General features: G+C 45.6%; 1 protein-coding gene across 6 annotated transcripts in view; it reads left to right on the plus strand.

The window, feature by feature from the left end:
- The window catches only part of TACC2 (transforming acidic coiled-coil containing protein 2), a 181,915-nt gene extending 162,015 nt beyond the window's left edge, over window positions 1-19,900 (plus strand). For all 6 annotated transcript variants that reach the window (XM_040438035.1, XM_040438034.1, XM_040438036.1 and 3 more), the window contains 7 exons: window positions 4,540-4,686; window positions 6,583-6,659; window positions 10,743-10,786; window positions 16,079-16,239; window positions 16,587-16,693; window positions 19,012-19,132; window positions 19,222-19,900. In XM_040438035.1, coding sequence (XP_040293969.1) covers window positions 4,540-4,686; window positions 6,583-6,659; window positions 10,743-10,786; window positions 16,079-16,239; window positions 16,587-16,693; window positions 19,012-19,132; window positions 19,222-19,287 — 723 coding nt within the window. In that variant the 3' untranslated portion in view covers window positions 19,288-19,900. The remainder of the gene's footprint in view (window positions 1-4,539; window positions 4,687-6,582; window positions 6,660-10,742; window positions 10,787-16,078; window positions 16,240-16,586; window positions 16,694-19,011; window positions 19,133-19,221) is intronic.
- The last annotated feature ends 3,476 nt before the right edge of the window (window positions 19,901-23,376 follow it).

Here is a 23,376-nt window from a genome sequence, read left to right on the forward strand (position 1 = left end):
AGCTTATCTACTCCCCCTCCCTGTACAGTGACCTCAGCACAGGTCACAGAACATGCCTAGAAAACTCTCCTATACGAGTTAATGAGGTCCCCTCCTGTCCATTGTGTCTATGGCCGATGGGGCTGCTGTAAAGCATATCTATAAATGCTGTTATCAACAGCTCAGGCAAGATGGCCACCCACAAAATCATGTTGAGGGTATAGACTTTAAAAAACAAATCTACAATCAGAAAATAAAAACAGATTCTAAAAAATGTGTGGCACCATCTGGTTTTAAGGCTACATTCACATGGCCATACCCGTCCTGCACTTTCCACAGACCTTATTAAAGAAATGCCTATTCTTGTCTGCAAAATAGTGTCCATATGGGCATCCTAGAGGGGGTGTCTGACCTATGACCTCCTTGTATGAGCCACAGCAGAAAGCCACATGGCGGCGGGGCCCCTGCACTGACAGACTTAGCTCATCAGGTGAAAGGTTTCTGTTTCTGATGGATTCATATCACAGAGCATTGTCTAGACCAGGGATCAGCAACCTCCGACACTCCAGGTGTTCTGAAACTACAACTTCCAGAATCCTCCTTTCACTTATAGGGGAGTTACAAGAATAGCTAAAAAAGTATGTATGCTGGGAGTTGTAGTTTCACAGCAGCTGATCCCTGGTCTAGACTGAAGCCTTACTGGCCTCAGTGATCACTACAGCATGGGCAGCACAAGACCACATGAGCAGTAGACTGGACCTGCAGCGCTGGAACGGCAGGACCTGTAGCAGGTGAGTGAAGCTTTATTTTTTCTTTTACTGTATATGCCCCTGTACACCCTTGAAAACTCCTAGGCAGCCCCTTTAAATCATGGATAGTAACTATTAGACCCATGTTCTGTTCCTTATACTGTAGCTTTAATACACCCCTACTTACAACCAAACCATAGTTGGTAGAACCAACATAAACTGTTGCTGTGCTCCACTGCCTGAGCTGTGTTCCGTCTGTTCTCTGCATGAGTTCTGCCATCTGGTGCATGTGAATTTATGGAAATGCATTCTATATGCTTAGACTAACAAAGTATACCTATGATTTGGATGTCCCCCTAGAGACAAAGCAGTGAAACTTTCCATTGTTCTCACCACTCTAACTGGAAGTATGGAATCCACTGGTATTAAATCAGTTGTCTCCTCTGGACAACCCCTCTCCATATACCTACTAGGACTGTGGACATGGCTCTCAGTCTGGATGACCTGTCCAGTCTACCTATTACATAGACAACCAATCACTTGAAATGCTGTCATGCAGAGGTGCATCTTGAAGTTCCTGAGCACCGCTGCAAAATTTGCAGCAAAGTCTCCCACTTGTCATTTATAATACTGATATCTCCTGGCCCCCTTAGGCAGCAGGTTCCTTAAGCTATGTCCCTGCCGTCATCTAAGGCTTCTTTCACACTGGCATTAGGCTTGTCTGGCAGGGGAAGAGCCTGCCGGATCCGTACTAACGTTTGCACTCGTGTGCTGCCGGAAGTCCACCCCGTCCACATCTGGGACCCGCACCTACAACGAGAACGGAGCGGGAGAGCTGTGGCTGGAGGACCTCGGATTTCCCGGGGTCCGTCCACCACCAAGCGCTGCTCCCATATATTTTTTTCTATGGGGCAGACGAAAATATCTGAGCCAGCGCTCGGCTATTTTCAGCGGCCCCATAGAAATGAATGGAGGGCGGCTGCACATGCAGAGTGTGCCCTCCGTTCATTTCCCCGATCCGTTCTCATTGTAGCTGCGGGTCCCAACGGGGGGACTCGCACCTATCAGACAATGGGGGCATGTCCTTTAAGAAGTATATTAAAGGGGTTTTTCAGGACTTAGATATTGATGAGCTATCCTCAGCATAGGTCATCAATATCAGATTAATGGGGGTCTGACACCGATCAGCTGTGGGGGATAGGGTGAGGGATTCCTTCCCGAATCCAAATATGGCACAAGAGAAACCAGAGGGAACCTGCACAACAGACACTTCTCCCCGTGCCCGGCTCTGCAGCATCTCAGAGTAGGACATACAGGTGAAACTCGAAAATTTTTAATATCGTGCAAAAGTTCATTTATTTCAGTAATGCAACTTAAAATTTGAATATTGTGAAAAGGTTCAGTATTCTCGGCTCAAAGTGTCACACTCTAGTCAGCTAATTAATCCATACCCCCTGAGCAAAGGGGACCTGAGATTGTGACTTTGGGGTTTCATAAGCTGTAAGCCATAATCATCCAAATTATAACAAATAAAGGCTTGAAATATCTCGCTCTGCATGTAATGAGTCTATCTCATATGTTAGCTTCACCTTTTATCTTCATTCAACAGGACCTGCGCTGACGTCACCGTGCTCACCACATGGTGAGCGCGATGAGGTCAGCGAAGGTCCTTTTGCAGGTCCTTCAAAAAAGTGGATGAGGTGAGTAAGGTTTTTATTATTTTTTAACCCTCAATTGACATTGGACTTTGCATTCTGTATTAAAGAATGCTATTATTTTCCATTATAACCATGTTATAATGAAAAATAATAAAGCAAATGGGGTCCCAGGTCGCTCATCCCTCGTCTCCTTAGCAACCATGCGTGAAAATCGCACCGCATCCACACTTGCTTGCGGATGCACTCGATTTTCACGCAGCCCCATTCATTTCTATAGGGCCTGCGTTGCGTGAAAAACACAGAATATAGAACATGCTGCGATTTTCACGCAACGCACAAGTGATGCGTGAAAATCACTGCTCATGTACACAGCCCCATTGAAATGAATGGGTCAGGATTCAGTGCGGGTGCAATGCGTTCACCTCACGGATTGCACCCGCGCGGAAAAATCGCTCGTGTGAAAGGGGCCTTATAGCTTGAAAGCTTCCTTGTTCGAAAGGTCACCAAAGTTGACATTGGAGCGCTAAATAAAACCTGCACCAATTTGACATCACTCAAATTGTGTGCTGTCTCCCTGTTTCTATAGCACTTCAGTGTCTCCTGTACTGGCTGATGGTTGCATCGTGGAGACCCTGTGGCCTCATCACCAGAATAAAGCGCATGAAAAGCCCTGTTTAGTGAAGGCAACCACACTTACTTACATTCCCTAGCCCCTAATACATACAGTAGAGTCAATGCAGTGATAAAGTTGAGGACATTTCAGCTAAATGTAACAAAAGAAAATATTTAATTGTCATTATTTTTACCAGTGCCGCCTTTAGTGATCAGGCATTCCAGGGTTTTACTACTTTTACTGTAAAGAACCCTTTCCTATACCAATGCTGAAACCAACTTCCATCTGCATTTCAATTTAATTTTAGTCCTGGACCATTGTATAGTTTACATAGGGAAGAAATAGTGTGCTTTATATTGACTGCCCCAGCTAAATAATCCCAGTGTTTCCAGCCTTTTGTTTTATCGAGGGTCATTCACCATTCCTGACATGTCTATATTAGCAAGGCTACGTTCAGTAGTAACGCTAAGTTAGGCGTATTTCTGGCGCAGATCCTATGCGCCGCAGTCTGCGACTTCTCCCCGCTCATGCCAGATCCAATAAAGGGGGCATGTCGTGGGTAGGGAAGGGGACGGGCCGGTAGGCCTGTCTCATTCATCATTTAGGCATAGATAAAGGAAGCTGTCTTACATTTAGAACTGGCGGAGTTATGGAGAGACCGACACCTCTACATAACTCCGGCGGATCCGCCGCCAGGTTTAGGGGTTATTAAGACCGGCGTCTAAAACGCTGGTCCTAATAAATGTGCCCCTATGTGTTATCCTTTGCTATACTTACTAAGGCCGCAATGCACGAACACCCACCGTGGGGCAGCCGCAGCGGATTGCGGACTCATTCACTTTATGAATGGGTCCGCAATCCGGCCGTTCCACAAAAAGATAGGACATGTTTTATCATTTTGCGGAACGGAAGTACGGGACGAAACCGTAGTGCTTCCGTACAGTTCCGTTACGTGCTTCCCTTCCGTCTCTCCGGATTTGCGGACCCATTGAAGTGAATGGGTCCGCATCCGTGATGCGGAATGCACACGGAACGGTGCCCGTGTATTGCGGGTCCGCAATACGGCCACGGAGCGCACACGTTTGTGTGAAAGAGGCCTAATGCACGGGGCCTGACATTTACATGAAATAAGACAACCTAAAACAGCAGACTCCAACCTGTGGCTCTTCAGCTCTTGTGAAACCACAACTCCCAGCAAGACTGATGCTAGGAGTTGTCATCTTGTGTTTGCTTTGCTGTGGTACTGATAGAGCGGGAGGCAACCCTTAGGCAGACCGCTGTATGACTGATTGTCCTGCCAGGAACCTGGCTGTTCATTAACCAGTCGTGGGGGCAGTGTGACCTTTGGGTAGTGCTGCTGTCTACCTGGGGAGTACAGGTTTGTCCTTTACTGTAGATTCGTCTGAAGGGTTCTCCTGCAGCAGTTCAGCGAGGCATTTCTTCTGCTTTCTAGCCAGAGTTTGTCATCTTGTTGCATGTGCTGCTGGTAATGATATAGCATTGCAAATGGATTGTAACTAGCTGTTCTTCCCGTCTACAGTCTGACGTCCTGGATTCGGCTGATATTGGCCTTTCCCATAAATCACTGTACCCCCGTTCAGTGGCTATGGAGACGGCTGGAGGTGGCCTGTTACATACCTACAAGCAGCCTGACCTTGACACAGCGCTGCAGCTTGCAAGAGAAGAGGTAAATGGCATCATACTTTCTTATCAGATCTCTTTCATTGCCTTTCTCCTGATTAGTTAATAGTTTTACTATGAATAGGACCCGTAAGGATTTATCAGGTTAAGTTTAAATTGTAACTGCTGCCTTCAACCACTAGGTGTCGCAACTGCAGCACTTATCTCTGATAGACTGACAAGCCTTCAAAGGGGACCTACCACCCTACCATGCTTGTAGAGACAAATACATTTCATTCTAGTCCTGATCTTTTACTACACACACGTGTGTGTGTATATATATTATGTGTGTGTAGTAATACAAAAATAAGTCTGTAAGTCATTAAAAGGGTTTTCCGAGATTTTGATACCGATGACCTATTCTCATTCACTTCTATGGGGCTGGGCGCGATACCAAGCACAGCCACTATACAATGTATGGCATTGTGCTTGGTAAGCTGCGAGAAGGCGGCAGAGGCAGAGGCCTACCGATCAGATACTGATGACCTATCCAGAATCTCAGAAAACTCTTTTAATACAAGCACGATAAATCCCCTACAGATGTAAAGTCCTGCTATTAGACATAATCCAGTGCTGCAGTTGCGACACCTAGTGGTTGAAGGCAGCAGTTACAAGCTATAGTTGCTACTGAAAAGTTACCTGTCCAGAGCAGGAAATCCGGACCATCAAAATTTAAAAAAAATGTTTAACATAATAAGTCTTGATTTCCTGTGCTGTACAGGTAACTTTTCAATAGCTATGATAGCTTGTTATCATCACAATTACAATTAACACCTCTTTATAGATAACACAGGATCCACCATTCACAAAAGGTGATATCACAGCTAATCGGCTCCCTCCTGACCTCTGCACAGGTCACAGAGCATCCCTAGAAAACTCTACCATAGAGTCTCCTCTTGTTAATTGTGTCTATGGCCCATGTAGCTGCTCTCAAAGAACAGGAAGTCTTGCCATAGTATAGGCCCAGTGGCCAGTGTGAAAACTGCAGGATTCTAAGATTTTTATTTAAAGGGGTTATCCGACCCCCCCATATGCCTGGGCCCCTCACACACAATGTACTTACCTGGCCCCCCGGCACACTCGTCGCTCCTGGTCCCCGCACGGCCGCCGATGCTTCTCCCCGTGCAAGGATGAAAACATCTGGCATTGAAGGGGGGCAGCCAATAGCAGGCAGTGATGGCAACGAGCCTCCCTAGCATCTCGTCCCCATCACCAACAGCTATTGCCTGCCATAAACCCCCCCCAGGTTGTTTTCATCCATGCGCAGGGAGAAGAAGTGGCATCGGTGCGGGGGCCAAGAGTGACATGGGTAGCCAGGTAAGTACATTGTGTGTGAGGGGCTCGGGCATATGGCGGGGCATTTCAGGGGTCGGATAACCCCTTTGAATATAGATATTGACATGGAAAAAAAAAAATATATATATATATATATATATAAAAAATTCTGCAAAACATGTTTATCAGAAAAGCTTGATTTACACAATAGGTCATTTTCTGATGACACATTCTCTATAAGGCCGGAGTTGTACATACCAGTCTTAATCTGTCCCCTGCTGGCATCAGATGCGCCATAATTATTAAGAGACACGTGCCTGGTGCATTTGTGGTGCATCTCCAGTTTCCTGGCATAGATTATAATAAACGTGGCAGGCTGGCTATGCCAGGCCCTGCACCACCCACTCCCCACTGCACCCCCGCACCAAAAACTCCCTAAAAGTCTGAAAATTTTGCACAAGCACTACATTGTGACTTTTTGACTTCTTATATGTAGACTTTTTATATGTATACTAGGGGCTGATTTTTATCATTCCACATTTGGAATTGGAAATGAATTTGGTTCTGCATTTCTATCTGTACTGCCAGGTTCTCACTCTGCTATTAAAGTGTTCTTATTGTCCATTAGATTGCTGCAAAAGAACGAGAGACCATGGAGTGGAAGACGAAATATGAAGAGAGCCGCTGTGAAGTGGTGGAGATGAGGTAAAAGGGTTTGGAGATACAAGCTGTTTTTGGATTACTTTAAATAGACCATGAATGTACACTGGAAATTATTTTGAGAGTTCCAAAATCAGCTCAAAATAGGATTTTCTTCTGCCCGACCTTTGGGAGCCTGTTGTATTAGAGGCCCATTATTGTGTAATAGCTTGGGACTACCTGAAAAATCACTGGTGGGTCAGTCCAAAACCCTAATGTACAACCTTTTTTTGTCTGAGGACACATTGGTGGCTTGTAGTGTTGGTCGAGCACCAAAGTGCTTGTGTGCTCTAGTAGAACACTTCCTGATCTACAGAGCACCCAAGCACAATGGAAGTCACCGAGCATTAAACCAGGTACCCCCTGCTCTGAAGAGGGGAGGGTGCCAGGACTGTGGTTTGGCTTAGGAGTCCCTGCTCTGACTCCATATATAGCTATGTCCATATATGGATTCAGTACTTGGGGACACCCAGTGCATTTAAATCTAATTTAGCCTCTATTTCTGAAAAGTTTCTGGCGGGATTCGAACTCACAACCTTCTACATTACAGCCAAGAATCTTAACCACTACACTATAGAGCTGCATGGGCAGTTACTTAAAAAAATATATATATGAGACTTCTGCTGTATTATTACTACTTACTACTACTAGTAAGTATTCCTATACAGCAGAAGTCTCATATTTTATTTTTTATGTTTTAACTTTTCAAGTAAAACATCAGTAGTAGTTTCCCACATATTATGCATTCATATATATCAGAAGTATGATTTTATTTATATACCGGTATATATATTTATTATTTTTTTATTACTAAGAAAAGTTTCTGGCGGGATTCTAACTCGCAACCTTCTACATTACAGCCCAGCATATTAACCACTACACTATAGAGCTGCATGTCCAGTCTACTAGTAAGTATTCCTATACAGCAGAAGTCTCATATATATTTTTTTTAAGTAACTCTCCATGCAGCTCTATAGTGTAGCGGTTAACATTCTTGGCTGTAATGTAGAAGGTTGTGAGTTTGAATCCTGTGAGAAACATTTCAGAAATAGAGGCTAAATTAGATTTAAATACACTGACTTGAGCATCGCTCTCGAGCACACGTGATATTCGGCCGAGCATGCTCGCTCTACACTGTATAAGGCTACATTCACATCTCCATTTCGGTAGTCTGTTCCTCTGTTGGATCATGTTGAACACCATGAGGATGGTGTTCCTTGTGCCAGCTTGCTGCCGGACTAATACCACTAATACCACTTGCTGCCGGACTAATACCACTGCATGCAGAGATATTTGTCTGGCAAAAAGCCAGCATTTATGCAGGAGACTCTCTGGAATCCTGTTGAATCCAATTGTAGTCAATGGAGATCCAGTGGTATCTGGTTATGCCAGATACGCTAAGGCTACTTTCACACTACCGTTCAGAGCGGGTCCTTCTGATGTCTGCTCAGACGGATCCGCTCATATAATGCAGACTTGGGATCCGTTCAGAACGGATCCGTCTGCATTATATTGTAGAAAAAATTCTAAGTGTGAAAGTAGCTTCAGATGGATCCGTCCAGACTTTACATTGAAAGTCAATGGGGACGGATCCGTTTGAAAATTGAGCCATACTGTGTCAACTTCAAACGGATCCGTCCCCATTGACTTACATTGTAAGTCTGGACGGATCCACTTGCCTCCGCACGGCCAGGCGGACACCCGAACGCTGCAAGCAGCGTTCAGGTGTCCGCTTGCTGAGCGGAGCGGAGGCTGAACGCTGGCAGACTGATGCATTCTGAGCGGATCCGCGTCCACTCAGAATGCATTAGGGCTGGACGGATGCGTTCGGGGCCGCTTGTGAGCCCCTTCAAACGGAACTCACAAGCGGAGCCCCGAACGCTAGTGTGAAAGTAGCCTAATTCTGGCAGTCTGTACCGGAAGTCTGCGCCTGAACAAACTACCAGCATACCTAAATGGAGATGTGAACATAGCCTTATCTGTTTCGGAGCTGTGAGCAACACTTGGGTTACATGGTACCAAAGGATGTATTCTCATCACAGAATAACATTACATCTTATTCAGAGGAGTAGCCATAGGCAGTGCAGAGGTAGCAGTCGCTACTGGGCCCAGGAGCCTGAGGGGGCCCAAAGACCCTTGTGCCGCATAAGAAGACACCCGTATTAGTGCATGCTGGGAGGGCTCTGTTATAGATTTTGCACTGGGGCCCAGAATCTTTAAGTTACACCTCTGGCTGGAAGGAAGGGGTTAGGTCAATAATTTAGCATGGGGAGGAGGAGTGCCTTTCAATTTTTGCCTCAGGTAGCACAAACATTATGTGCTTCCCAGCCCCTGGCCACAAAGCACTAAGGGAAGGGGCCCAAACGGAACTCTTGCACCAGGGCGTATGTGACATTATTTTATAAGCATGCGGTCCCTGAGCATGTTTCTGAATTTCTGCTGTTAACCATACAATGTTCAGGTAGACATCTTCTAACATAAGTCTAGGATCTAGCTTTTAGTACTAATGGGTCTGTGAGCCTGAGATGACTGGCTGAATTCTGTAATCCTGCTTTTTATACCTTAGACGGCCTTGCAAATCCTAAGCCCTAAACCCGTCTCCATATGGTAGTGAGATCAGTACAACCGGCTATTCACCGGCACTGCTGACGGGTCTTTTGGTGACAGAACAGAGGATAGTCTGCCTTTGTCTATAGTAATACCTTTCTTTTATACAATATTTAAAGATATTACTTTCTATATCTGATGGAATTGGTTGGTGTTTCCTGGAACTTAGATATTGATGACCTGTCCTCAGAATAGGTCATCAGTATTGGATCGGTGTGGATCCGACACCCAGTACCACCAGGACCAGCTGTTCAGGGCTGGAGTGGGAAGCAGGAGGCTCCATCTGCTCTGTGGTGGCCTTGCTGGAGAACTGCAGCTCAGCTCCCATTCAAGCCTTCCATCCACCGTAGTTTCCTGTGTCGGCGGCTGCACAGAACAGCTGATCGGGGGCGTGCCCCACTGATCTGATATTAAGACAGGTCATCAGCATTTAAGTTCCGAAAAAGCACATGTAGCCCCAGACTAAGGCCTCTTGCACCGTATGCCCTCCGAGATATACGGTCTGTGAGCGGCATTGATCGTGCGCACGCGAGCACACAGCATCATAAATTACAATGATGCTGTGGACGTCGTGCCGCCCGCAGGGCTATTGTCCCGCACTTATATGATCGGGCGGCCCGACGTGCACAGCATCATTGTAATGTATGATGCTGTGTACTCCCGTGCGCACGATCAATGCCGCTCACAGACCGTATATCTCGGAGGGCATACGGTGCAAGATCAATGCCGCTCGTGGACCGTATATCTCGGAGGGCATACGGTCGTGTGCAAGAGGCTTGTGTACTGAAAGTATGCTACTGAATTTCTATATGTTGCAAAGAATAGAAAAAATTCAACACTTTGGGGGATATTTATCAAGATCGGCACTTTCTCTGCCTGTCTTGACAACCGTTTACTGCTGGAGGATCCACCGCATTTATGACGAGGCGTAGACCTCATGATAAATTAGGCCCATCCACCAGTGTTTCATGCACTTAAACATAAATCTACGACAGTTCATGGCTACCGTAGATTTCTGGCTTCACTTGCACCAGAAAACTGTTGAAAATTAAGATAAATTTGTCTTCTGCTGTTGACCACGCCCCTTTCCCCCCTTTTGCCCCCCCCCCCTTCTTTTTGGGAAAGTGTCAAGGGTGGCGTAAAAAGAGGCACAAACTCACAGCTTGTGACTTTTTAAAGCCAGTTTTCTGGCGCAAGGGAGATAATAAATCTACCCCTTTGTGTATTAATCAAAGTTTTATCTAAGGTATATTCACATGCAGCAAGTTTATTGCAGAAAATTCTGCGGCTGTTACATTCCTCTGAATGGGGCTTGCCTAAATCCATATGCTTGCCGCCAGTGCAACCCCAGATGGATAGAATGGATTTTTTTTCAGAACTGAAATTTCCGCAACAAAATCTGATGCGTGTGACTACACCCTTATAGATTTGTACTACTAGCTGCTTTTTTTTGACTGTTAATTTTTTACTTACTTTTTATAGGAAAATTGTTGCTGAATATGAGCAGACAATTGCACAGATGATCGGTATGTACCCTACATGTAAATATGTCACCACCAGTGAAGTAAGCAGATTTTGGTATACCACGACAGTGTGCCGGCCATGCCCGTGCTGTGGACAGCAAATAGCGGTCCGCAATGCATGGGTACCGACCGCGTGCCTGCCGTCTGTGGACGTGGACCCTTTCACTTGAATGGGGTCCTCGATCCGCATCCCACGGTCCGCAACCCAAAATAGTACTGCATGCACTACTTTTTTGCGGTGCAGAGGCATGGACAGAAAACAGACAGAAGCACCCCGTAGTGCTTCCTTGGGCTTCCACTCCGTGCCTCCGTTCCGCACCTCACCTCAAGTGAATAGGTCCGCATCTGTGATAAGGTGCGCACACGGCTCTTGCCTGTATATTGCGGACCCGCTGTTTGTAGGCCGTAATACGGGCAAGGCCGGCACAAGGTCGTGTGCATGAGCCCTAAATTATTTAAGATGAACCTTTTTTGTTAGGAGGGTCCCCTGTATGTAACATAATGATCACAGGGCGTCCTGCTGCTGATCCCCCCTCTCCCAAATGATCTGCTATAATCTGTGAGGGAGATAGCAGCAAGTGTGACATTTCTTTGCAGCGCCACCACCAGGGAGAAAAGTGCCCATTCACATCAATGGCTGTTCATGTAATTAATACACATGCCGGGTCCTCCAGAGTAAGAAAGACTCTATGTAAGAGCTGTTTCACACGAGCGAGTCCATTGCGGTTATCACGCTCCGTGTGTGAGTGTGATCCAACGTTCTGGACTTGCAAGAGCGCACGGCATTATAGTGATTTATAATGCTATGTGTCTCTGCATGGCCTTATTGTTACAGAATCATAGTGAAATAAAGCTGTCAGTATGATTCTGTATCAGTTATGTCAAGCAGAGGCACATAGCATTATAAATCACTATAATGCCGTGCGTTCCTGCAGGTCCAGAATAAAGGATCACACTCACACACAGAGCGTGATTCCCGCCATGGACTCGTTCGTGTGAAACAGCCCTGACTGTTCTTGATTCTGACTAAGGGCTCATTCAGACGGCCGTATGCTGTCCGCAAAAATACTGAATGATATCCGTTTTTTTGGAGATCTGAAAAAAAACGGATCCGCAAAATATCGGCTAGCATTCAGTATTTTTGCGGACCCATAGACTTCAATGGGGCCATGTCCTGATTTTCACGGACAAGTATAGGACATGTTTCATTTGTTTTGCGGAACCGTGGAATAGAAAAGGGCCCCATAGAAGTGAATGGGTCAGCATCTAATCCGCAAAAAAACGGATCCGCATTTTTGCGGATAGCATACAGCCGTCTGAATGAACCCTAATAAAGATCCTCCAATTACTAACAAATGTCCTTAAGGAGCAAGGGTGCACCTAGCCTTTCTGCTGCCTGAGGCGAAAATTGAAAAAGCGTAGTACTCCTCTCCCCCCTTCCCCATAGTACCCACCATAATGTGTCCCAGTATAAAATGCCCCTATACAGAGCCCCCCATATAAAATACCCCTTCTTTGTGGCCTTAGTAGATGCCCCCCAATAATGTGCCAGAAAGAAAAATGCCCCCATAGATGCCCCTAATTATGTGCCACTAAGAAGTTCCCCCCCATAGATGCTCCCCCAATTATGTGCCAGTAAGAAGTGCCCCCCCAATCATGTGCCAGTAACAAGTGCCCCCAATCATGTGGCAGTAACAAGTGCCCCCCAAATCATGTGGCAGTAACAAGTGCCCCCCAATCATGTGGCAGTAACAAGTGCCCCCCAATCATGTGGCAGTAACAAGTGCCCCCCAATCATGTGGCAGTAACAAGTGCCCCCCCCAATCATGTGGCAGTAACAAGTGCCCCCCCAATCATGTGACAGTAACAAGTGCCCCCCCAATCATGTGCCAGTAACAAGTGCCCCCCCAATCATGTGGCAGTAACAAGTGCCCCCCCAATCATGTGACAGTAACAAGTGCCCCCCCAATCATGTGCCAGTAACAAGTGCCCCCATAGAGCTCCTCTCCTGTATTGTACTATATAAAAAAAAATATAAACACATGTACTTACCTCCATCAGGCTGGCAGTGATGCGATGCAGGCTCCTCCGGCCTGTGTCCCTGTGCTGATAGGCCTGGGCCCTGCAGCCTATCAGAGAAACAGGGAAAGGAGACGCCTCTGCCTTCCCTGCCCCACCGCAGCACTTCCATCTGTATCGCTGTCCTGAGGACAGCGATACAGATGACTATGGAGAGGAATGCTTCCACAATGGAAGCTCTCATCTTCCTGTGCCCTGCTGCCAACCCCCACTTGTCATCCGGGCCTCCTGTTAAGTTAAATCATCAGATTTGTACCCATGGCTGACCTGTTACATGTGCACTTGGCAACTGAAGGCATCTGTGTTGGTCCCTTGTTCATATGTGCCAGCACTGCTGAGAAAAATTATGTTTTAATATATGCAAATTAGCCTCTAGGAGCAACAGGGGCGTTGCCATTACACCTAGAGGCTCTGCTCTCTCTGCAACTGCCACGCCCCCTGCACTTTGATTGACAGAACCAGACAGTGAAAACATCATCACACCTGGCCCTGTCAATCAAAGTGTAGGGGGCGTGGCAGTTGTAGAGAGAGAAGAGCCTCTTGGTGTAATGGCAACATCCCCGTGACCAACACAGATGCCTTCAGCTGCCAAGTGCACATGTAACAGGTCAGACAGTGTCATAGGTACAAAACTGCTGACAGATGCTCTTTAACAACAATTATCTGATGAGCGATTTTCTAAGCTAGACAACTCTTTAAAATTATATATATATACAAAACTCCTATAAACTGTATGCAGTGTAATCTCTCGGAGGCACGTACGTCCATGTTAACGGGATTTTAGTCCAGTTCTAGTGGTGTGGAACATGTGCAGGATGTTGACCCACAGGGACTCCATGAACCACAGTAAACAGGACCCTCAACTATTATGTATGGGTTTTTTTTGGGTGTTCATCTGTGTGGCAAAGAACTGCTTGTGACATCAGGGCCAACATTCAACTACACCCTCTGCAATCCCTAGAGTTATGCCCTTTATTGCGGTTTGCCATTTGCTATATTCAGTATTATTTTATTCTGACCCCCACCCTTGGAATTTTACTTTACCCACAGCTCTGGCTTTAAAGTGATCTTATTTGCTTTGCATTATTTTATTTTTACATCCTGCTTTCTGCTCCTTTTTTTGCTTGCAAACATAAGGCAGTCCAGGTAAGAGATGAATGTGCCCTGTATGTCCTGTATTTGTGAATCAGTAATAAATGTGTCAAGCAGGTTTACAGGTGCCATGATAATGATCTGCCAAAGAACATAGCTGGTTGTAATGGACACGTCAGGTTGCCGAAGCACCGATAAAAAGTAGTTGCTTATGTTCATAGGATTAAAGGGGTAGTATGCCAATCTTATAGTGTCAGATCCGATACCTTATACCCCCCGAATCAGCTGTTTGGGCAGCCGCTATGCCAGAAACTAAACTGTGTACAGAGCAGATGCAGACAGCTCTGTACACCGTGTAGTGGCCACGCCGGGTACTGCAGCTCAGCTCATTCAAGTGAATGGGAGCTGAGCTGCAGTATGGCAGTGCCAGAAGCTGCACAGTATATGAAGCTGTCTGCTTCTGTTCCGTACACTGCATATCTTCCGGGAGGGGGGAAGATATCGGACGGGTCGGAGTATTCAGTCCTTGACCGCATTCACTGCAGACACAAGATTTCATGATATGGTCAGAAAATGTTGGATCTCTGCATGACAGAACTTCATATAAATGAGATATTGGGGTTAGTAAGGGAAAGGCTAATGAGGTCAAAAACCAAATATTCCGTTTTCCCAGGTGATGCTATAACGCTAATGGAAGAGAGGCAATGAGATGCAAATGTATGCAAACTAGTATTGTAAGATTCAGCGATGGCATCTCTGCAATCCATAGAAACATAGAAACATAGAATGTGTCGGCAGATAAGAACCATTTGGCCCATCTAGTCTTCCCAATATACTGAATACTATGGATAGCCCCCGGCCCTATCTTATATGAAGGATGGCCTTATGCCTATCCCATGCATGCTTAAACTCCTCCACTGTATTTGCAGCTACCACTTCTGCAGGAAGGCTATTCCATGCATCCACTACTCTCTCAGTAAAGTAATACTTCCTGATATTACTTTTCCATTTATTTTGTCAAACTATACTTTGAAGAGGACCTCTCACCTCTCCTGACCTGTCTGGTTCAGTATAGTAACTACTTGAATTCCCCATGTAATTACATTTCTGAAGCATCTATTCTTATGACGTTATGATATGCCATTCTTTTATTATTCCTGCTAGAAGTTATGAATTAATTTGCAGCAGTTTGCAATGAAGGCCCAGCTGGGTGTCACCAGTTGGAGGGTTGTCCCTACACAGTCTGACACTAGCAGCACTAATTGGACAATATCTGACTGACCGCAACTGGTAATACCCAACTGGACCTTCACTTCAAACTGCTAGTAATTCATTCATACCTTCTAGCAGGAATGGCACAACATAGTGTCGTAAGACTAGATGCCCTAGAATTTATTAAATGAGAAAGCAGGGTTGGACTGGCCATAGACCCTACAAGGAAACTTCCTGTGGGCTGATGTCCTCCTCACTATTGCCAGCCAGGTACATAACAACCTGCCGCTCCTTGTGTAAATTAGCTCTGGGAATGTTGGGTACCAATGTATCAGGTGGTTGCAGGTGTTGTTAGATGGCTTCTTGCCCCACCACAATAGGGCTATTTCTAGGGAAGTATTTTGTGCTTCACTGTGGTATTTGGTTCTGCTGGGGTGGTATTATGTGCTACACTGTGGTATCGCTGACCCCACCCACTTGAGTTGTCCCCGCCTACTTGTGTTGCCTAACCTCCTGTCAATTTGGACACTTCTACGATATGGGGCCACTTTTAGTTTTTTCCAGGGCCACTTTAAGTTCCCAGTCCACCCCTGTGGGAATGCAAGTAGTTACTAAAACAGGCATGTCAGGAGAGGCTACAGGTCCTCTTAAAATATCCTATGGATTACTCCAGACAGGCACTCACAGTACTCCATCCCTCCCAGTGTAGTATAGATAGACAGTATATACCTGGGCGGTATTACCCTAGAAAACTCTTCCAGGTGAAATGCCTGCACAGGTCTGGAATATCCAATGATATAGCTCACGTCATTAGTGGTAGCAGTATGGTAAGTGCACTTTGTGTAGACTATTTCTGTGAAGGTGAATTTACTACAAGACACTGATAATCACACTCTCTTTTTTTTGGGACAGAGGACGATCAGAGAGAGAAGTCCGTTTCCCATCACACAGTCCAGCAGCTGATCTTAGAGAAGGAACAAGCACTTGCCGACCTCAATTCAGTTGAGAAATCCCTGGCTGATCTCTTCCGTAGATATGAGAAAATGAAGGATGTGTTGGAAGGCTTCAGAAAGGTGAGTGACCTGTAGGGTATTGACCACATGTGGTGGATACACTGTGGATTTTTTTGCTGCAGAATTATGTGCAGAAAATAAGTAGTGCTTACAGTAGCATCAAAGTGGATGAGATTTTAAAAAATCTTATCCACATGCTGCAAACATTTTCTACAGCAGAATCTGCACATAACTTGACCTGTGGAACTGATTATAAATCCACAGCACGCCAACTTATAATTCAACCCCAGATTTCTGAAATCTGCTGCAAAAACCATGGATGTGTCCTCAAAAAGCTGCCCAGCAGCAGAGATCTGTGCTCCTGGATTTGGCATTGTATAAATAACCTGTCCTTCGTCCTTCTACAGAATGAGGAAGTGCTTAAGAAATGCGCTCAAGAATATCTTACACGAGTCAAGAAGGAGGAACAGCGGTACCATGCTCTGAAGATTCATGCAGAGGAGAAGCTAGACAGGTAATGGATGGTGCAATTCTGTAACCCTTATACCAAATTGAACATTAAAAGTTAACCATGTCAAAGTTTCCATTTGAAAATGATTCTTTACAGAGTCGTTAAAGTGACTAGGTCATCAGTATCTAAGTCACAGAAAACAAAGTATGCAGTAATCTCCAATGCTCCCTCTAGTGGTGGCTGGACGCATCTGGCATTTTATCATCTTGTAATCTAAGTTTATGAATGAGATTTGGAGGTCTCTATCAGAATAGCAGAGTTTAAACTCCATAAATGATATGACATTAGCTGCATTTACACAGACAGATGCCCAGGCAATTATCGGGAGCGAACTGAACATTCTCAATAACTGATCATGAAGGGGAGTGAGCTTTTTGTATGCTGCTGGATCTTTTTGTAACAGTTAGGTGCTGTTCACACAGTGGGTTTTACCATGGAATCGTGGTGCTGACAGCCGCGCTGAAATTTTGCCAAAATCCTGCCAGCAGCCACGTGGTTTCTGCCTCCCTTTCTTTTCATTGGAAGGCAGCGCTGAGAATCATGGAGTGCTGGCTTATAGCTGTAACCTCACTGAGAACGGACATGTCCCTTCACTGCACGGCTGCTGCTCTGCAATCTTCAGAGCTGCATCCCACTGAAATGAATGGGAAGCAGATACCACGAGGCCGCCGGTGATATTTCAGAGTGGACAGTTACATGTCGCTTTTGTTTCTTAAGGCCCCTTTCAGACGAGCGAGTTCCAAGCATCGGACTCTCAGCTCCCATCCTGACCTCCCAGCACTGAGAGGGTCGCATAGCATTATATTGATTTATGAAGCTATGTAACCTTTAGAGTTCTGGAATGTACTGGATAACACTGACATAATGCTGTAGTGTTATACAATACATTCCAGAACTGTAAGGGTTACATAGCTTCATAAATCAATATACTGTAATGCTATGTGACCCCAGCAGTACTGGGAGGTCAGGACGGGAGCTGCTTCATACTCACTCTGCAAGTCCGATGCATGGAACTTGCTCGTCTGAAAGAGACTTAAAGCAACCCTCTGGGCAAGGCAGTTTTGTATGCCGGTCTAAATCTCTGCCCCACTGGTGTCAGATGCACTACAATTATTAAGAGGTGCCCATGTGCCAGAAATGAAACCTATGACATCTTGGATGTGCCATAGACGTCAGATATAATTTCTACCAGTTTTCTGATGTAAATTACAATAAATGTGCTGGCTGACCCTGCACCGTCCACTCCCTGCCGCAACCTTTTTTTGGAAAAGTGGAAGGAGGGGTGAAAACCCACCATCAAAAAGGTTGTTTTTGCCCAGGACCCTGCTTTGACAATGACAAACATTTGTAATGCTCTTTTCTCACCAAGCTCAACCCCAACACTAAACACACACTAGGGTCAATTTCATAGTAAGACATTTTGCCTATTTTTGGGAGTGTGGGAGGAAACCCACATAGACCATGCAAACTCCATGTAGTTGTTGTCCCTCATACAATTTGAACACAGGACTCCAGCGTTGCAAGACACCAGTGCTAACCACTGAGCCACCATACTGCTTTGTGATTTTTTTGATGCCAGACAACTGGCATAAGGGTATGATAAATGTGGGTCACTGCGGGTAGAGACTGCATGGCACAGAAATTGAAAGTGGCTGCCCACTTTTTGGTTAGAGCTGACCAATGCGCTTGTGAGATGATTACACGGCACTTACTAATGGAGTCTTTGCTTTGCTTTTGTGTTGTCCACCAAGAGGTCCTGTCTATAAAATGGCTGCTGATGGAGGGTCATGTGACCAGGCAGATCACCTCCTTGTGATGTCTTCTCCATTCAAACACACTGCACCTGCACTAAACTCCTAACAGAACAAGTGTAGATGAAACGTGTAGTTTACTTGAATGGAGGACACATTACAAGGAGGTGATCTGTCTGATCACATGACCATCCATCAGCAGCCATTTTATGGACAAGACCTATGTGTGGACAGCAGAAAAGACTTTGTAAACAAGGAGGCCTACCTTATAAAATGCAGAAAATGGTGCAGAATTTCTAAAAGACTATATTAGTAAGTTCCATATAATCATCTTGCAAACACATTGGTCAACAGTGCCCAGAAAGTGGCCAACCCAAAACCTTGTGTCATGAATAATTTGGGCTCATGTGACAATTGCCTGTCACCTACCCCATCCTCCACCTAGAGGTGTTGAGTCTTCCATGCCCGCATTCTAAGGAACACTGGAGAAGTTAGGAGGAGACCAGAATAGTGTAGGTAATGTCTTTTTGTTATAGATTATTTTTCCTAATTTTTGGTGCCATTTTGCAGGGCTAATTCAGATATTGCCCAAGTACGCATCAAGTCCCAGCAGGAACATGCAGCTTACCAAGCCAGCCTGAGGAAGGAACAACTCAGAGTAGATGCCTTGGAGAGAACTTTAGAACAAAAGGTTTGTGCAGCATCAAGCAGCTTCTACTCCCTCCTTCCATTCTTTGTCCCTTCGGCTTCTTTCTTACACACTCTCTATTCCTTTTCCAGAATAAAGAGATAGAAGAACTCACCAAGATCTGCGATGAACTGATTTCTAAGATGGGAAAGAGTTAACCTGCTGCTTTTCCTGTGGGATGCTTAGTTTCCTTGCAGAGTGCAAGTGGGATGATGTGGAAAAGGGAGGTCCAGTCTTTAAATTTGTACCTGAATGTGGAGAGGAGGCACGGAGGAGGCGCAGGAAGCATATGACGCAAGTTTCCCTCCCACATGTTCTTCCTGTATCAGGGAGGCAGAAAACTGGCCCTGAATCTTCACGAACATCAAGTCTTATATGGCTTTCTTCCAATGCAAAAACAGAGCTGTGTGCATAGACTATGGTCCTGCCGGGCAAGACTACGTCATGTTTCAGATGTTTCATACAGAATTTCTGCGGGCACCCTCCTTTCTGGACTTTATTTAAAATGGTTGTAAGAAAATAGCAAATACACAGTCATGAAGCCACAATCGTATGGGCAGTGTGCTGTAAATAAATCCGTAATCTGTACACTGGAGACGCAATCTCATCCTTACTACATTGCTATAATGTCTTTGTTCTGTTTTTTTTGCTTTATATCACATGAAGATGACTTATCTATTTAACAGTTGTGCTAATGGTGACAGCTTCGGTATTTGCCAGAGGTGCATACATTGCGTGCCGCTGGCAATAAAATGGTTTACCCTAACTCTATGTGGTACAGGTTGTCATATGTTATTACTATCGAGAGTGGTCATTATGATCATGGTGTATCAAGATTTTGCATTATTCCCGATCCCCAAGGCTCACAATCTAATTTCCTTCCCTATCTCATACACAATCTGGGCACAGTTTTGTAGAATAAATCTAAGCATGCTTTAGTAACGTGGTAGGAAACCCACATAAATACATCTAACTCAATCAGAACATGCTGATATCAAACCACCCAGGACCGCAATGTTGTGAGGAAGCAGTGGTAAGAACTGAACCACCCTCAGACATGGGTCACTAGGGCACACCAAAGGAAATTATTTTGAGGGTCTATATATAACATATCAATGCCGTTTGTTAGTTGCATCTTAATCTTTATTGCTATAACTGCATACACAGGACATATTCTCAAAGAGATGAACTTCTGCCCATTCCAACCAGCCAATTATCTAAAGTGTATGGAGATGTCCGCACCCTTAAAAATGAACTGTCACCAGGTGCGTTGCTAGGGTCTCAAAAGATCCGGGGCCCAAGCCCCAATGAATATGGCCCAGTTCTCTAAGTCTCCCCCCTCCCCCCACACACCGCATTTTGCTGTACTTGCTATACAGCAGCACATACCTGTCACATCCAGTGCCTTCAGGTGACGTCTCCTCCGTTGTACATCTTCTCTGTCATCTTCTCCATTCGGTCCGGACAACTTCTTTCAGCCGCCTCATCTCTGCAGAGTGTGACACACAGACATCTTAGCTTCCTCACATTTCTATCATCATCCTCCAACCTGGAGCCCCTACAGTGTTATATTGCTGCTCGCTGTGCTCCCCAATACCCCCAAATACTATCCTGAAGAAAATGGAGCCCCCACATAGTAATAGTGCTCCTCATAGTCCCACCAATAGTAATTCTCTTCTAGAATGCCCTCATAGAGCCCCCAGTAGTAATCAGAATGCCTATAATGTCCCCTGGATTTATAATACCCCTACAGTGCCCCCAGTATTTATAATGCCCCCCACTATTATAATGCTCACCTTGAAGTGCCCCCAGTATTTATATCCCCCTACTGTTAAAATGCTCACCCTGAAGTGCCCCCAGTATTTATAATGCCCTCTGCAGTGCCCCCTGTAGTTATATTCCTCCCTCCACCATACAGTCCAATGTAAATAACATCACACCATCTCTCCAGCTCCCTCCAATATACAGTCCCATGTAAATAACATCCCTCTCTATCTACAGCCCCCTCCAAAATACAGTCCCTTGTAAATAACATCACCTCCTCACCAGCCACCTTCAACATACAGCCCCAAGTAAATAATATCACCCCCTCCCAGGCCGCCTCCAACATGCAATCCCATGTAAACATCACCCCCTCAACACTCAATCCCATGTAAATAACATCATTCCCCCACACCAGCCATGTTCAACATACAGTCCCATGTAAAGAAAATCGCCCCTTCAACATGTAAATAACATCACTCCCTCCATAAGACCCCTGTAACATTTAGTCGCAAGTAAATAACATCATTGCCTCCCCCAGCCCCCTCCGACATGCAGTCCCATGTAAATAACATCACTCTCTCTCACAGCCGCCATCAACATACTGTTCCATGTAAATAACATAACTCTGCCCCAGCCCCCTCTAACATTCAGTCCCATGTAAATAACATCACTCCCTCTCACAGCCGCCATCAACATACAGTCCCATGTAAATAACATCACTCCCTCCCCAGCCCCCTCCAACATACAGTCCCATGTAAATATCACTCTCTCCCCCAGCCCCCTCCAACATACAGTCCCATGTAAATAACATCACTCCCTTCAGCCCTAACATACAGTCCCAGTTAAATAACCTCCCAGCATTGCTCTGCCTCTCCCTTCACTTACCTCTCCTCATGTAGCAGAACTCACCACAGCTTCTTCCCCCAGGTCTTCTCCTCTTTACCACCGCCCTCTCCTGCACTGGTCATATAATGGTGACATCATCGCATATCTTTCTCAACCACTGCCTGTTTTACTGGTCAGATCTTCCAGTGCATTTGATTAAATTGTATTGCTGTCCTGAGGACAGTTGTATCGATCTGGCAGGCAGTACATTCGGGCCCTGAGGCAAAACATCAGGGCCCAGGCCCCGAATTTTTTGACCTAGTAACGGCCCTGCCTGTCACCTCTGCTGACATGTCTGTTTTAGTAACTGCTTGCAATCCTCATGTAAAAACCATTCTGGAGCATCAATTCTTATAGACTGCTGGTAGGTCTAAGAGACAAACATCATCCTCTCTTCCCTCCCCCTTATCTAAATCCAACAAACTTCCCACAAAAACCACAAATAACACCTTCATGTTGGGTGATGATCGGCCACAGCTTTTATTTCTTCATTCGTAACATCATAAACCACGAGCCTTAAACTGCTCCAAACCACTGACACATGGCGCAGTATGCCGGCCGCTGGACTCCCAGCAGGCATGTCCGCCCTTTAAACTACACCATGTATTCTGACTGTCCCCAAACCGCCAGCTGTGACTTTAGAGAACCCGGAAACCAACTCCGGACTGGAATTAGAGAAGGATATGAACAATCAAAACAAAACATCGGAACTCAAAGCCAATTAACATTAAGCATAAATTAAAGGAGGGCGGGCGGGACCACGTTACCGTCCGGAAGGGGTAGCGGGGTTATATAATCTAAAGGCGGGGCTAATACCACCCCAGAGCTGGGAGGCAGGCAGGCAGGCTTAACCCTTCCCATGCCACTTCAAGGAAGTGAGTTAAAAGGAAGGAGTTAACCCCTTCAAATCCTGGGTATATGGAGGGAAGAGATCCTAATCAAACTCCCCAGGGGGGCCAAAGGGTGGGGGCCACCCGCAGTCCCACATCACCCTCCCTACACAGTCGAGTGCTCTCCAATTCTATGTTGTGTTGTTCCTCTATTATGTCTACTGTCTACCATAAGTTTATGAATGGATTTTAGTCTGCAATGAAGATCCAAATGACTGGTACCAGTTGGGGGGTGTCTCTGTACAGTCGGACACTGGCAGCACTGATTGGATAATGTCAGACTGTGCAGGGATATATCTAACTGGAAATACCCAGTTTGGCTCTCTAGTAGTGGCTTACTCTGAGCGTGCATGTCACTGGAGGGGATTCGGCCTAGTATGCATGCGTAGGGGGGGAACGGTAGGCGTAGCTGTCAGCGAATGAGCGCTCAGCTCTCTGAAGTGTAAGGCCAGATTACCAGGTTATTTGTGAGTCAACCATTAAGAGATAGACCCTAGTGGTAAGGGATTGGCCGCTCTCCAAATGCAATTGTCATCTGCTGGACCTGTGAGGCCTAATATTGGGTCAGAAACTGGCAAGTGGAAGATAAATAAGAACATTTTAAATTAGTATTATTCTATGGAATTCCCTGTAGGAATCTTTGTACATGTTGATAGACTTTGCTCACTCTTTATGTAGGTATCTCAAGAATCTCCACCATGCATGTTA

The sequence above is a fragment of the Bufo bufo genome, chromosome 6 (assembly GCF_905171765.1).
Source record: "Bufo bufo chromosome 6, aBufBuf1.1, whole genome shotgun sequence".
Classification (NCBI taxonomy): Eukaryota; Metazoa; Chordata; class Amphibia; order Anura; family Bufonidae; genus Bufo; species Bufo bufo.